This window comes from Somniosus microcephalus, chromosome 12, assembly GCF_052327205.1.
Source record: "Somniosus microcephalus isolate GS21.2 chromosome 12, FLI_Smic_1.0, whole genome shotgun sequence".
NCBI lineage: Eukaryota > Metazoa > Chordata > Chondrichthyes > Squaliformes > Somniosidae > Somniosus > Somniosus microcephalus.
This window is the reverse complement of record NC_140998.1, coordinates 195,836,216-195,851,035: the sequence shown is the minus strand read 5'-3', so window position 1 is coordinate 195,851,035 and position 14,820 is coordinate 195,836,216. Positions and strand designations below refer to the sequence as shown.

The 14,820-nt window shown below is 49.4% G+C and overlaps 1 protein-coding gene across 1 annotated transcript in view; it reads right to left on the bottom strand.

The window, feature by feature from the left end:
• LOC147109859 (histone-lysine N-methyltransferase PRDM7-like) overlaps positions 1-14,110 on the bottom strand; it is a 30,712-nt gene extending 16,602 nt beyond the window's left edge. Inside the window, exons 1-6 of the mRNA XM_086002403.1 lie at positions 14,039-14,110; positions 12,474-12,593; positions 11,092-11,160; positions 9,727-9,904; positions 8,872-9,009; positions 7,530-7,801 (exon numbers count right to left, since the gene is read on the bottom strand). Of these exons, the coding sequence (XP_085858529.1) occupies positions 7,530-7,801; positions 8,872-9,009; positions 9,727-9,904; positions 11,092-11,160; positions 12,474-12,593; positions 14,039-14,110 (849 nt within the window). The remainder of the gene's footprint in view (positions 1-7,529; positions 7,802-8,871; positions 9,010-9,726; positions 9,905-11,091; positions 11,161-12,473; positions 12,594-14,038) is intronic.
• Positions 14,111-14,820: the final 710 nt, after the last annotated feature.

The window sequence follows — 14,820 nt, the reverse complement described above, 5'->3', positions numbered from 1 at the left end:
CAAGATAGGCTAAAAGAGTTGGGACTGTACACTTTAGGGAAGCGTAGACTTAAGGGGGATTTGATTGAGGTTCAGAAGATAATGAAGGGTTGAAGGGAATGATTGTGTTCCAGCTGATAGTTTGTTTCAATTAAATAGGTTAAGAAGGACTAGGGGTCACAAATTTAAGTTGTACAAGTCTAGATCTAGGTTAGATGTCAGGACGAGGTTCTTTTCCCATAGAATAGTGGACCTCGGGAACAGGCTGCCGTCTCGTGTGGTGGACACGGACTCGCTGAATTCTTTCAAGTGAGAGCTGGACCTGTTTCTGGCTGGGGCAGAGATCACCTCTTACAGAAGGTAGATACGGCAGGGAATTCAGGACCAGAGTGATCTCCTGGACTAGTTTCGATCGCCTCGTTAGGTCAGAAAGGAATTTCCCAGATTTTTCTTTCCCAAATTGGCCTTGGTGTTTTATGGTTTTGGGTGGGATGGAATGTATATATTGTGATACACAAGGTATCACAATTGTTTTGGGACAGGCTTGATGGACCCGTGGTGGCATGGGCTGTGCCCTCATGTGGCCAAGTTGTGGAACATGCAGCACACCACCACGAAATGGGAAACCTGCTCCGGCCTGTACTGGAGGGTTCCTCCTGAGCGGTCAAGACAGTGGAACTGTTGCTTGAGAACCTCAATGGTCTGCTCGATGAGACTCCTCATGGCAGTCGTTATATCAGTGCTGGCCACAAGTGGTGAGGTTGTGGAGGGAACTCATCAGCCAGGGGCAGAGTGGATAGCTCTTGTTTCCAAGCAGCCACCCTTGGGTTTGACGTGGTGGTTCAAAGACTGCTGGCACACCGGACTGGTGCAGGTTGAAGGCATCATGACTGCTGCCAGGATACCGGGCATTCACCATCATGATGCACCGGGCGTCGTCGCACAAGAAGTGCACATTAAGTGAGTGGTAGCCTGTGCAGTTACGGAACATCTCAGGATTGGTATGCGGTGCCCGCAAAGCCACATGTGTGCAGTCGATGGCACACTGCACCATGAGGAAGCCCTCTAGCCTGGCAAAGCCACATGCGTGCTCCTCCTACTTCTCTCTGTTCGGAGAGAAGACAACGAAGTCCCTTCTCCTGGAATAGGGAGCCTCTGTGACCTCCTGGTTGCAGCGATGGGCAGCAAACTGGGATAAAAATAGAAAGTCCTGGAAATTCTTCTTCTTCTTAGGCAGTCCCTAGGAATCGAGGATGATTTGCTTCCACATTACATATGAGTTCTCAGGTGACCAATGAGTCCAATGCGGGACCTACAGTCTCTGTCACAGGTGGGGCAGACGGTGGTTGAAGGGGTGGGTGGGTGGGGTGCTTGGGTTGACGTGCGCTCCTTGCACTTGGCTTCTGCTTGCTCCAGGTGTTCGGTACCTTCCCGGATGCTTCTCCTCCATTTTGTGCGGTCTTGGGCCAGGAATTCCCATGTGTTGGTGCGGATGTTGCACTTTTTCAAGGAGGCTTTGAGGGTGTCCTTGAAGCGTTTCCTCTGCCCACCTGGGGCTCTCTGGCCGTGTCGGAGCTCCGAGTAGAGCACTTGTTTTGGGAGTCTCATACCTCAGCAGGTCAAGCAGCATCTGTAGAGAAACAGAGTTAACGTTTCAGGTCAATGACCCAGCAAACTGGGAGATGTTAGCTATATCTCCCGGTCCAAACTGGTGAAAAAATTCAGGGACACGGTGACTTCAGGGCCACTGGGAGAGCCACTCTGCTCTGAGGCTGCATGTTTGGCTGCAGGAGGTGGCAGAGTTCTGTGACTGCCTCCTTGGTGAATCGGAGTCTCCTAATACACTGCCCCTGGCTTAAGCACAGGTAGAAGTGCTCTTGGAAGACCCTGGGTGGGCAAGACCTCCTGTCCCTCCTCGTCCTCCCTCTGCGAGCATCTTGTCTTCGTCTTTGCTGCCTCCACTCCATCTCCGTCATACTTGAGCGTGAGGGGAACTGCAAGTAGAGACCCCATGACTGGGAGCAAGTGGTGGGAGCAGAAGCCTTTCAACGCGTAGCAAGGATTTCTGTCACCTCAGCAACATTAAATAACTGTAGAAAGCTCCAAACATTCGCACAAACTGTGACAGAGCCAGGACAGATCAAAAAGCAAGTCAGCTGTATGTTGTTGATGATCCCTTTAAATAGCGGTGCTGGGAGGTCCTTCCTGCTGCTGAACGTATGGTCAGCTGGTCGCGATTGGGAGAGGGCGTCAAATGGAGCGGCAATGTCGAAAATGGCAGATATTGTGTCAAACCAACATTCCACACTCATTGACGTCACGATCTGCCTCATCTAAATATCTGGAGTGCGCGCAGGCATCGGCAGCAGTACCGACCTCCCAAAATGGCGGCCATCGCAGGACCCGCCAAAAGCGAGACGGCTGTAGGAGTCTACGTACTCCTAGCAAAAAATACTGAACTCGGAGAGGTTCAACAGAAAAGGTTTAATTGTTGAGGCTGCATGCTGAACACAAAATGGAGTCAGAGACTACACAAAGTACGACTGCCTTTCATCAGTGCACAGCTTCGACTGCTCCTCCCCCGCTCTGGGCTTAACTATGTTGCAGATCGAGTTTCTTAAAGGTGTGATCCTTCTTAAAGGCATGATGCCTGATTTATAGTCCACGGACCGGAAAGCGGATTGTGTCCTTTCTGTGATCGGTACGCCACACAGCTCCCCCCAGAATCCGCTAGTAGGGAGTGTACGAACCGGCGTGGCGGCTTGATGGCACGGCCGGAACGGCTCTTGGCGGTTGGTGTCGGGAGCGGAGCGGTTGGACACGTCCGGCTCTTAGGCGGTCTGCCCCGCGGTGGGGGTTGGCCCACTTGAACGGGTTCATCGGGCTCTAGGTGCGCCAGCTTGAGCAAGTCGACCGACACCTTGTCAGATCTGCCGCCCACTTCGAGGAGGAAGAACTTGTTCCCCGTCTGGAGTACCTTGTAGGGTCCATCGTATGGGGGCCGTAGAGGTCCTCGGTGGGCGTCATGGCGCACGAAAACAAATTTGGCCATGTGCAGGCTAGGTGGTACGCGGGTTGCTGGTTCGCCGTGCCGGCCGGTGGGTACCGGAGCGAACTGTTGTGCTCGGTTGGCGAAAGCGTGGCGTTGCTGGTCAGCCGACCAGGGGGTCGTGGCGGTGGGCAGGAACTCTCCGGGTACGCGCAGCGGCTGGCCGTACACGAGTTCCGCCGCCGAGGCTTGCAGGTCTTCCTTGACCGCGGAGTGTAGGCCGAGTAGCACCCACGGGAGGCGGTCGATCCAAGGCTCGTCCTTGAGGCTGGCACGGAGGGATGCCTTCATGAACCTGTGGAATCGCTCGCACAGTCCGTTGGCTTGGGGGTGGTAAGCCGTGGTGCGGTGAACGGCCACCCCGAGGTTTCGGGTGATGGCGGCCCACAGATCAGAGGTGAACTGCGGGCCTCTATCCAATGTCATGTCGGAGGGGACGCCGAACCGAGCGACCCAGGTCCCGATGAACGCCCTCGCGATGTCGGCGGTGGTGGTGGATGTCAGTGGAATGGCCTCGGGCCAGCGGGTGGTACGGTCCACGATTGTCAGCAGGTGCATGTGACCTTGTGATGGCGGCAGGGGGCTGACGAAGTCGATGTGGACGTGGTCGAACCTTCTTTCTGGCACGGTGAACTCCTCGAGTGGGGCTTTGACGTGTTGGTGGATTTTGGCACGCTGGCAAGCTGTGCAGGATCTGGACCAGACGCGCACATCTTTGCGCAGGCCGCGCCAGACAAATCGGTTGGCCACCAGTCTAATGGATGTGCGGGTGCCGGGGTGTGAGAGGCCGTGGACGATGTCGAACACCCGTTTTCGCCAGGACGCCGGGACTACGGGGCGGGGTTGCGCCAAGGAGGTTTCGCATTTGACTGTGACGGTGGCCGGGCTGCAGGCGACGTCGGTCAGTCGCAGCCCTGGGAGGGTTGTGGGCGTGGAGAGCAGATCGGGGTCGGTGCGTTGCTCTGCTGCCAGTTGAGCATAGTCCACTGCCAGGTGCGCGCCGTGGACGGCGGGGCGGGATAGGCAGTCGGCCACCACGTTGTCTTGACCGGAGATGTGCCGGATGTCCGTGGTGAATTCGGACACCACGGCGAGCTGGCGTTGTTGCCTGGCTGACCACGGGTCCGCAGATTTCGCCATCGTGAATGTCAGGGGTTTGTGGTCGACAAACGCGGTGAAGGGGCGGCCCTCCAGAAGAAATCTAAAATGGCGGACTGCCAGGTACAGTGCGAGGAGCTCACGGTCAAAGGCGCTGTATTTGGCCTCCAGGGGGCGCAGTTGGCTGCTGAAAAAGGCCAGTGGTTGCCAGGCCCCGTCGACCCACTGTTTGTACACGGCGCCGACCATGTGGTCGGAGGCGTCCGTGGTGAGGGCCACCCTGGCGTTGGGCTGTGGGTGAGCGAGCATGGTGGCGTCGGCGAGCGCCTTTTTGGTTGAGTCGAAAGCGGTCAACATGTCCGCCGACCACTCGATCGCCATTCTGTCTTTCTTACCCCGGAGGGCTTCGTATAGGGGCCGCATGAGGGAGGCCGCTCCGGGAATGAAGCGGTTGTAAAAGTTGATCATCCCCAAGAACTCCTGGAGGCCTTTGATGGTGGTAGGCCGGGGGAACTGCTGAACAGCTTGCACCTTGGCGGGCAGGGGAATGGCTCCGTCCTGCGTGATGTGGTGGCCGAGGAATTCGATCCTGCTGAGGCCGAATTGGCACTTGGCTGGGCTGATGATGAGCCCATGCTCACTGAGCCGCTGGAACAGGGTGCGGAGGTGCTCGATGTGTTCCTGCTTGGAGGAACTAGCTACCAGGATGTCATCCAGGTAGACAAAGAGGAACTTCAGGTCCCGGAGGACCGAGTCCATGAGCCGCTGGAAGGCCTGGGCCGCGTTTTTGAGGCCGAAGGGCATTTGGAGGAACTCGAATAGCCCAAAAGGGGTGATTATGGCCGTCTTGGGAACGTCTGTGGGGTGGACTGGCACCTGATGGTAACCGCGCACCAGGTCGACTTTGGAGAAGACTGAGTGGCTGGCCAGTCTAGCCGAGAAGTCTTGAATGTGCGGTATGGGGTACCGATCCGGCGTGGTGGCGTCGTTTAGGTGCTGGTAGTCCCCGCAGGGGTGCCATCCCCCATCGGGTTTGGTGGCAATGTGGAGTGGGGAGGCCCAGGGGCTGTTGGAGCGGCGGATGATGCCGAGCTGTTCCATTGTGGCGAACTCGGCCCGCGCGATCTCCAGCTTGGCCGGGTCCAGCCTGCGGGCGTGGGCATACACCGGTGGGCCTGTGGTGGGGATGAAGTGTTCTACCCCACGCTTAGCAACCTTCGCGGAGAAGGTTGGGTTGGTGAGGGCTGGGAACTCAGCCAGGAGTGCTGAGTAGTCATCCGTTGAGCGGGCGCGGCACTGCCATGCCATTTCGGCGGGTTTGGGGGGGCCATTGCGCCCGGGATAGGTGACATGGTGTTCATGTCCACGAGGCGGCGCCGAGGCATGTCGACCAACAGGCCGTGGGCGCACAGGAAATCCACACCGAGGAGCGGGGAGAGCACCTTGGCGGTGATAAACTCCCAGTGGTAGCGGCGGCCTGCGAGGTCGATGGTGACGGTGCCGTATGTCCGGATGTCGGTGCCGTTGGCGGCAGCCAGCGCAGGGCCGCGGCCGCTTCGCTGGATCTCGAGGGCGGACGCGGGGATGATGCTGCGCTGCGCGCCCGTGTTGCATAGGAAACGGCGTCCGGAGGCGCTGTCTGTAACGTACAGCAGCGCCCCACAGCCATCGTATAGGCCGGTGTGGGGGCGGTTTGAAACGTGCAGGGATGGCTGCAGCGGCGTGCCCGTGCGCCGAACCGGGTATGGAAGTAGCAGTAGCCCTGGGTCGGAGGGCTTGGGGGATGTGGGGGCCTGGGGGGCCTCGTGGCCGAGCTGTGTGGCCGCGCGATAGAGGGTGGAGCGCGCGCCGACGCTGCGGAGGCCAGGTGTGACGGCGTGGTTGGAGCTGGCGGACAGGAGCTTATCGGCTTCGTCGGCCAGGGCCTCGAGGTCCGTGAGGCTGGACGCCATGATCGCCGGGCGGATGCTGGGAGGTAGTTGGCGGATAAAGAGCGTGCGGAAGAGGGAGCCGGGCGGTTTCTCGTCGGCCAGAGCAAGCATGTGTGAGAGCAAGTCTGACGGCGTGGAGTCACCGAGGCCCGAGAGGTCAAGGAGGTGGCAGTTGCGCAAGAATTGGGAGGCTGTGAATTTTTTAATGAGCGCGGCCTTGAGATGTGCGCACTTGCCTTCCTCCGGAGGATTTTGTCGTGTTGTCCAGACTTTCGTGATTGTGGAGCTGCCCAGGGAGGTGAGGAGGTAGTCGTACATCGTTGCGTCGGTGGTGATGCCGCGGAGTCGGAATTGCGATTCGGCTTGAAGGAACCAGGCGGTGGCTAGGTTCTCCCAGAACTCCAGCAGCTTAACAGAAACTGCGTTTGTGTGAGCCATGGTTACGCTTAGGAGTCATCCTGAGCGTCGGGTTCACCAATGTAGGAGTCTACTTACTCCGAGCAAAAAATACTGAACTCGGAGAGGTTCAACAGAAAAGGTTTAATTGTTGAGGCTGCATGCTGAACACAAAATGGAGTCAGAGACTACACAAAGTACGACTGCCTTTCATCAGTGCACAGCTTCGAATGTTCCTCCCCCGCTCTGGGCTTAACTATGTTGCAGATCGAGTTTCTTAAAGGTGTGATCCTTCTTAAAGGCATGACGCCTGATTTATAGTCCACAGACCGGAAAGCGGATTGTATCCTTTCTGTGATCGGTACGCCACACGGCCACCATTTTTAAGCAAAACCGGCCTGAACGGAGAGCGCTAAAACTTTGAAATTCGCGGCCACGGAATTCAATAATTGCCTCAACAGGCGGGCGGGGGGGGCGGGGGAGGAATTCTAGTGAGGGATTTTGTTTCCGAGTGTGAGAATGCTGCCTCAGCTGGAGGCAGGGCAGGTGGCAGAGTTTTTATAAATAGTTGGGAGTCTGACTTTGCCTCAGTGGTGTGAGAGGATCTTTGTCTGTGTGGAGAGTGTGATTTTTCTCTCAGCACTGACACTATCAGCTGTGGGGAAGGTGCTGTGAACTTTGATACACCTTTGGTCTCAGTGGGGTGAATTGCAACTGTTTCCTCTGTGGTGGTGTTTGGTGGGTTTCAGTCAGATTGAGGCATGTTTGCTTTCTCACTTCCTGATGGTGGTGAGTCATGTTCGGGTAGTTCCGTGGCTGCTCCCAGCCCTACAATAAACACACCCAGTAATCCATTCTTCATTTGTGAACATTTCCATGAGTTGACAGGCTAAGTGAACACAAGAGGCCTCACAGCAAAGACTAATTCTGTCTTCACTCGCTGTCTACTTACCAGTAGGACTCTGAGTAGCAACTAGGAATGGGAACCTTGGATAATTTATAGAAAATAAATTCAAATAAGTCCTGAATTTTTTAAAAATAAAATAAGGAACTTGATAACGACAGTAGTCACTTACCGCCCATGAATACCCACTGACAGCCTCTGCTTCTTCATTTGACACTACTCCTTCATAGGGTCCAAAGTGAACGCCTTTGGGAATAACCTGCCCTTCATTCCATACACCAAGACCAGCTTTTCGAACTTTTGAAGTCGCTATGCTGAGACCCTCCGGAAGGATTAAACGTGCTCTGTCTGGCTGACCGAATTCCACCACCGTGTCCTTTAAGAACACTGGAGGACCATGCACAGGGCATTCTTCAATAAAAAATGTCTCGCAGTCTTCACAAACTAACACATAAAATACAAATTAAAGATGGATCAGGATTTCAATTCATTATTCAGTGTTCATGAAGGTGAAGGGAGATAGTACTGAGAAAGGATAGATTACCTATCGTAGATTTGATCTTCCTCATTGTTTGATTGCAATTCAGTCTGCACACACAAGTATGATATTTCTGTGAACTATCAGCTGGGAAAAACACTTGGGGCATCTTCCCTCTATGAAAATTACACCCAGTGCCAGTCAGATCTTCCCCCACTCTGTTGTATACAAGGGCTTGTTCTGGGCGACATGTTCGGTTCTTTACTCTAAGAAGGAAGTACTGACCACAATTAACAACAGCAATGCAAAAACTGTCAACAGTATCTCCAAGCTGTGCCACACCAGATAAGATTAGGAGTGGGCAGGAAGAGAATTTTGCACAAGGAGGCTGAATTACTTTCTATAGGTTATAGCTTCCTCATTCTTTGAATGTGTTTCAACCTGCATATCCAGTAACAAAAGTCCCTCTAAACCATCAGGCAAATCACACTAGGGGAAAGTGCCACTTCTCAAATTTGCCCTTTCAGTTATGCCATCATCTTAGCCCCACACCTCTTTTCAAACCATGTTGACACGCAACTTAATTCTGGCTGCATCATCAATTCTTCGGAGATGGTCATTGTTTGCTGTTCATAAGTTTGAATGTTAGCTGCCGCTTGTCAGCCCAAGCCTGGATGTTGTCCAGGTCCTGCTGCAGGCTGGTATAGGATGCTTCAATATCTTAGACAAGGGGCTGCTATTCCCTGTAATCAGGGGCCAATTGTTTATGGTTATTGAAATTCATATATTTCATGAGAGAATTCCAGAATTATTATCAATAGTTTGGGGATCATATTTGTGATTGTTATTCCTTCATGAAAAAGGAAAATTGGTGCCTGTTTGTGGGCAAACAGAGGCCTGCACTCCTGTCCCACCACTCTGACATGCTGTATTGCTCCACCAATCCCCTGGCCTACCAAGGCCCCTGTGTCATCACACCAAAACACCCAATAATTATTCCTGCCCTGAGGAAATGGATAGGTTGCTTTGCACATACACAGGTAATCATCGTCACAAAGTTCCCTTTCTTCAGTATAAACTTTTCTCTCTCTGTTTCTCAAACAGTATCTTCTGCTTTCAGTCTCTTTGGTGGTTTCCTCATTTGCTGACCCCAAGATCTTTCCAGTACAGACAACTGTGGAATAAATCCAGAAAATCAGGATCAAAAATTGAACCAATTAGTTTTAATATTCTTGCATGTAAAGCTTGTTTTTTGTTGAACAGGAGATGCTGAAGATACGTGGCTCCATGGGTTGTACTCTCACTCTGAGTCACAAGGTTGTGGGTTCAAGTACCACATCAGGGACTTGAGCACAAAAATCAAGGCGGACACTCCAGTGCAGTGCTGAGGCAGTGCCGCACTGTCGGAGGTGCCGTCTTTCAGATGAGACGTTAATCCGAGGCCTCGTCTGCTCTCTCAGGTGGACATAAAAGGTCCCATGGCACTATTTCGAAGAAGAGCAGGGGTGCTATCCCCGGTGTCCCTGACCAATATTTATCCCTCAATCAACATAAAAAACCAGATTATCAGGTCATTATCACATTGCTATTTGTGGGAGCTTGATGTACGCAAATTGGCTGCCGTGTTTCCTACATTACAACAGTGACTACACTTCAAAAAGTACTTCATTGGCTGTAAAGCACTTTGAGACGTCCGGTGGTTGTGAAAGGCGCTATATAAATGCAAGTCTTTCTTTCTTTACATAAATAAGCAAGATATTGCGTTAATCTGATTTGAATGACTACTGTTGTGGTGGCATTATCAACATAGTGCATCTCTTGCTCATTAAAATACCCTCAATTATTCCAAATAGAATTACTTTACTGAAATCCTTTATTCCAGGACAAATACCTTTATTGGATTCACTACGAGCTTCACTTTCACAAACCAAGGTGCTTGTTTCTATTCTGATCTTTTGAACTGAAACTGTCTCTTCCTTAGCTGAAGCAGTTTCCTCAGTGAAGCCTCGGAAAACTTCATCTTCAGCTACTTCGAAATGGGACACAATCTGTGGCGGGGTTTTTTGGTTCTGAAATGCAGAATGTGAGAGTGAAAATGTACCTCACAGCACCTGAAGTAGACAATAGCTGCCTCAGGACTCCCTGCATTACAAGTCAAAGCAGTTGTCTATTGTTCCTCTCCATTAGTTATTGTAGGATATTTAATAAACAGAGCTTCCCAATTACCCAACTGGGGAAATGCAGTTGCTCCCCAGTGTAGTGCTAAGCCACACACATCAGATTCCCTTCTTTGATACTGCACTGTACTGATCTCAGCAAATATGGTAAACTTATGACATAAACCTCAGCACCCTTTTGCAAGGGAGGGAATAAAATTAGCCAGGATTCAAAATTGAATTTGTCTGGGCTTGTCGTACCACACATGGAGAAAAGTACTTTAGATTCAAACCACTTTGCACACAGAACATTCTTCTTGAAGTAAAAGCTAATTGCTCGTTCATGAAGCATCATAGCTACAGAAGGTTAGTCAGAGACAAGAGCCTGCGAGAGGAAATCAATGGAGGATCTAGAAGCAGATACAATTTCATTTAAAGTATCTGCCATGCTTGTCACCAAAATTAAGGCCGGATGTTTCTTCAGCCCTGTGTCACTGGACATTGTGTTTCTCATATCTAGTTCCCAACATGAGAATTGCAATTCTTGATTACAACAACAGGAAGAGAAACCTTGAGATGTTAGTACAGCAGCAGTGACCAAGGAGTTTTGTCTTCATGAACCAGCTAGATCCATATTATGGAGCATCATGGGCAACATATCAAATTCATACCATTAATTTGCAGATATTTCAAGCTGCTGATTTTCACAGATTTTGGGATGCTGGTGGAGGATTTCTCCACCAACAGCGCTAAGAGACCTTTCCAACTCTCCGGGCCATGAATTTCAAGGACAGGTAACCAAGAATGAAATAGAAATAGAAATAGGACCAAGTTGCCAGGGACTATGGACTGTAAATTGGGCACTCATGCAGCAGAATGAAAAAGAAAAATTGTTTGGTAGAAATCTGAGATAAAGACAGAAAATGCTGGAAGTGTGTAGCAGCTCAATTTGTGTCTGAAGGAGAAAGACTGGTTAATGTTTGGGTGGGAACTTGTATCGATATATCCTTCAGATGCTGACAGGCCTGCCGTGATTATCTAGCAGATTATTTTCATCTTGAACTATTAGTCTGTAAGAATTTCTGTTCACTTTGAATTACCTTTCTGGTATTCTCGTTCTTAGTCTTCTTGGTATCTTCATTCTTAAGGAGAGGCTTAAAGAATCTCAACTATTAAAAAAAGAAAGACATCAGTGTGATTGAGATAATCTCAGCTCTCAGTTTATTTATGTTAACAGCATGAAGATTCTAAAAATATCTTGTTTATTCAGGCCCAAAAAAGAATCAACATATTATGCAGATAAAAAGTAAAGAAAACTTACACAAGTATAAGGGAAAATGTGATCAGACAATTTACTTATATTTCCAGCTCTCCAAAACTTCAAAGTAACTGCCTGCTGACAAAAAATATGTAGTAGTTGCTGGACAAACTGGTTATATTCAGGGTGTTAAAAAAGCACATTTAATACTTTAACAAAGAAAACACATCCAATTTACTTGGTGCGTTTTTCACAAGAAGTTTAGGCGTCCACTCCTCATCCGAGTCACTAGAAACATACACACGGGGTTGGTGCCCACTGCTAGGTCTTGACATGAACGCTGGATCTGGTACATTCAATCCTGTGAAAATTAAAATATTCCAATCATCTACAGTTGATAATTGCCTGTATTTAATTTGACTTAACTTACTAACTTAACTTACAACTTAACTTGACTTAACTTACATCTGTTGAGTCGAACCATTTTAGAATAATATCAGGTAAGAGCAGCACAGAGGCTTTCCTTTCATCAATGGCATCTGGATGTAAATCCAGCCCAGACTGATCAGAGGAAAAGGAGCTTTTATGTTATGTTGGGGAGCTGGGAGCACAGCACTCAGGCCCATGCCCTCTAAGAGTCCTGTTCTCCCAGATTTTTATGCCACTGATCCCTATTGGACCCATTGGAGAGTCCAAAGGAAGATTTACATTTGTGGCAGCTGATGGTCACTCTCAGTACCGAGGGAAAGGAAGGTCCTTGATGGCATCTGAGATGTAGAGCTTTCCTCCCTTATTCCAATATTTACTGCTTTTATCCTTCATTTAGTTTTAATGACAATCATTTAGTAGTTTTGTACAAAAAGTGGGGGAAAAGCCACACAGGTACAACAGGAGGTGTTCTGATAGTCAGGTGAGGTCAGGATCAGCTGCGCTGTCCCCCATATCACAAGCCTACATACAGTCAGACAGGATTTTTTCAAGGCAAGTAAATTAATATTCAGCGAATCACAGGTTGGGGGTGCTGCATTTCCTGATATGTGTTCCTAATGTGTGCCAGCAGCGGTGAAATGGAAAATTCCAGCCAAAATATCTAACCACATATGAGGAGAACATCCACTTGGGTGTAATATTGGAAGAATTGTATGGCAGTATGAATCAGAATGTTCAGGAGAGGAAGAGATAAATGTTGAAAGCAAGAAAATAATTGATATTGTACAAACCTACTGCAAGCATGGTTTCATAGTTCTGCTGCACTTTCTTATAACGGATGTCGACCCATTCACTTAGCTCTGCCCAATCGTCTTTGGAAAGATAAATGGCAATGTCTTTCAGCTTCTCTAGAATCTGGAGACATAAAATGAATGTAATTTCTGATACAGCTAGGCATTTTATCTGTAATCTTCACAAACTACAATTGTAAGATTAGCTACCCTGTCGGATCTGCCAATCTTTAAAAGAATATCCTCCACACCAGCCAGCCTTTATTGGAAGCCATCAATATTGTGGCAGCATGATGTTGAAATGTCTTGAAGGAAAGTTGTCTCAAGACCTTCTGCAATCAGTGTTGGTGCTACCATGCTCCAGAGGATGTCTGGAAAGGCAAAACAAAATGGCTAAAAATGATACCACACACCATCCCCTTTTCTAAATTATTCTTCCTCACCTTCTTTATGCTCACATGCAACATTCCAGAGCCAATTGTAGACAAAACCCTTACAGCAGGTTTTTCGGTACTGCTGTTTTTGAGCCAGTTGTTCAAGGACACCCATAGTGAAAGCCTCCGATTCCTCCCCCTCAGTGTGACTTTATCCACAGTCACCCGAACGTCATAGTTGAGATCAGTCTGGTAACTTCAAGGAACACAGCAAAAGACCTTTCAGCAAGCTTCACCATGTTGTTAACTATGGTAGATCTACTCTTTTAACCTCATTTTCCCATAATTCTTCATTCAATTAATATCCATACAACCCAAGTATCTATCCACTTTTAAATACCTGAATAAATTCTGCATCAATGGCCTCCTGTTGTAGTGCACTCCACATTCCCACAATATTTCCTATTAATAATTTTCTCCTGGATTAACTTTTCAAAAGCTTAGTTTTAATTTTAAATAGATGAACCTTTATTACAGATTTGCCGATTGGAAAAATAACGCTTGGAAATCAGCTATCTTGTCAATTCCCTTTATAATTATTACACAGGGTGTGGTCAGTGCTAACAAGACCATCTTTAATGTCCATCCCCAGCTGCTTTGAGAAGATGGTGGTGGACCTTCTTTTTAAACACCTCGATCAGATCACTCCTCATGTTTCGGAAGATTTGCTCAGTCTCTGATCAGACCTAAGGTACTAAATAGAACAGGAAAGACAAATCCACAGCAGTACTTTCAGTTAAATTGTAACTACAAGACTAGGATAAACCTGGTAAAAGAGAAGTTCAGAACGAAGGTCACAGCAGGAATTATCAGTACCTGAAATGGTCGCCTGGGGAGGGTAGTAGAGGCAAAAAACAAAAATGAATTAATTTAAGCAGTTAGATATTGTGATAAGGGAATCTTAAGTTTCCACTGGAAGGATAAGTTCGATGGGCCAAATGGTCTCACTGCTCAATATTAATGTTAGTGATCCAATCTAAACACTGGGGAACTCAGCCACTCCCTACTGACAGTATTAATGTGATTGGTATCTTTTGGGACTGAGCAGCTGAATCTTCCCCATCTCAAGTTGCAAACAACACATTTCTCCAGCATTTTCTTTCTGGTTTCCATTTGAAATCTCCCCTCATCTCACCTCCGATTTGCTCTTCTCAGACATGGCCTTGCCCTCTTCACTATCTTCCCTGTCACTCAGAGTTTTGCCCATCCCTTCCTGAGGTTGGCCACCTTATTTACTCAACTTTTCCCTCGGATTTTTGTGCCCTTCTCGATCCCTCAGTCTTTTCAATGGTTTTGCCCCCGGGACGATTATTTCTTCCTTTTTTCTGTCACCTCATGGGGCTAAAATGAAGCTCAATGTGAGTGAAAGACTTTCCTGTCAGCAGCAGTGTTTAGTTTATGTGACACTAATATCTGAAGCGGTCTTTTCTTCTGACTTTCCCTCAGACGAACACGACCTGAGTCTCTTTCTGACTAAAACTAACCCTGCCAGCTCCTGGTTTTCCCTCAGGATATTTTTGTTCCTTTTCTCGTCAGAAATAATCTGTGATCCGATTTTCTTTTAGCTGCAATCCCTCAGCATTTGCCCTAAAGTGTGCAATGAGTGAGAATGTGCTTTCCCCGCCCGCCCTGTGAAAGGCCCGCCCAGCCGCACAGCTCCTCCCCCTCCTGCAGCCTCCCGCTTTCTGTCCGTTGCCTGGCGACGCTGCCTCTATATATAGCCCCGCCTCCCCCCGGGGGCGGGGCCGACAGAAAGGCGACACGTGAGCGGCGCTGCGGCCAATCAGAGCGCTGCGGCTGAGGGTTGCGCAGGGTGCGAGCGCCAGCGTGAGGAGACAGCCCGCCTCCCACGCCCAGGGAGGCCGAGCGCGCCCTTTGAACCAAGATGGCAGCGCGGGGACAAGTCCCACATTCCTT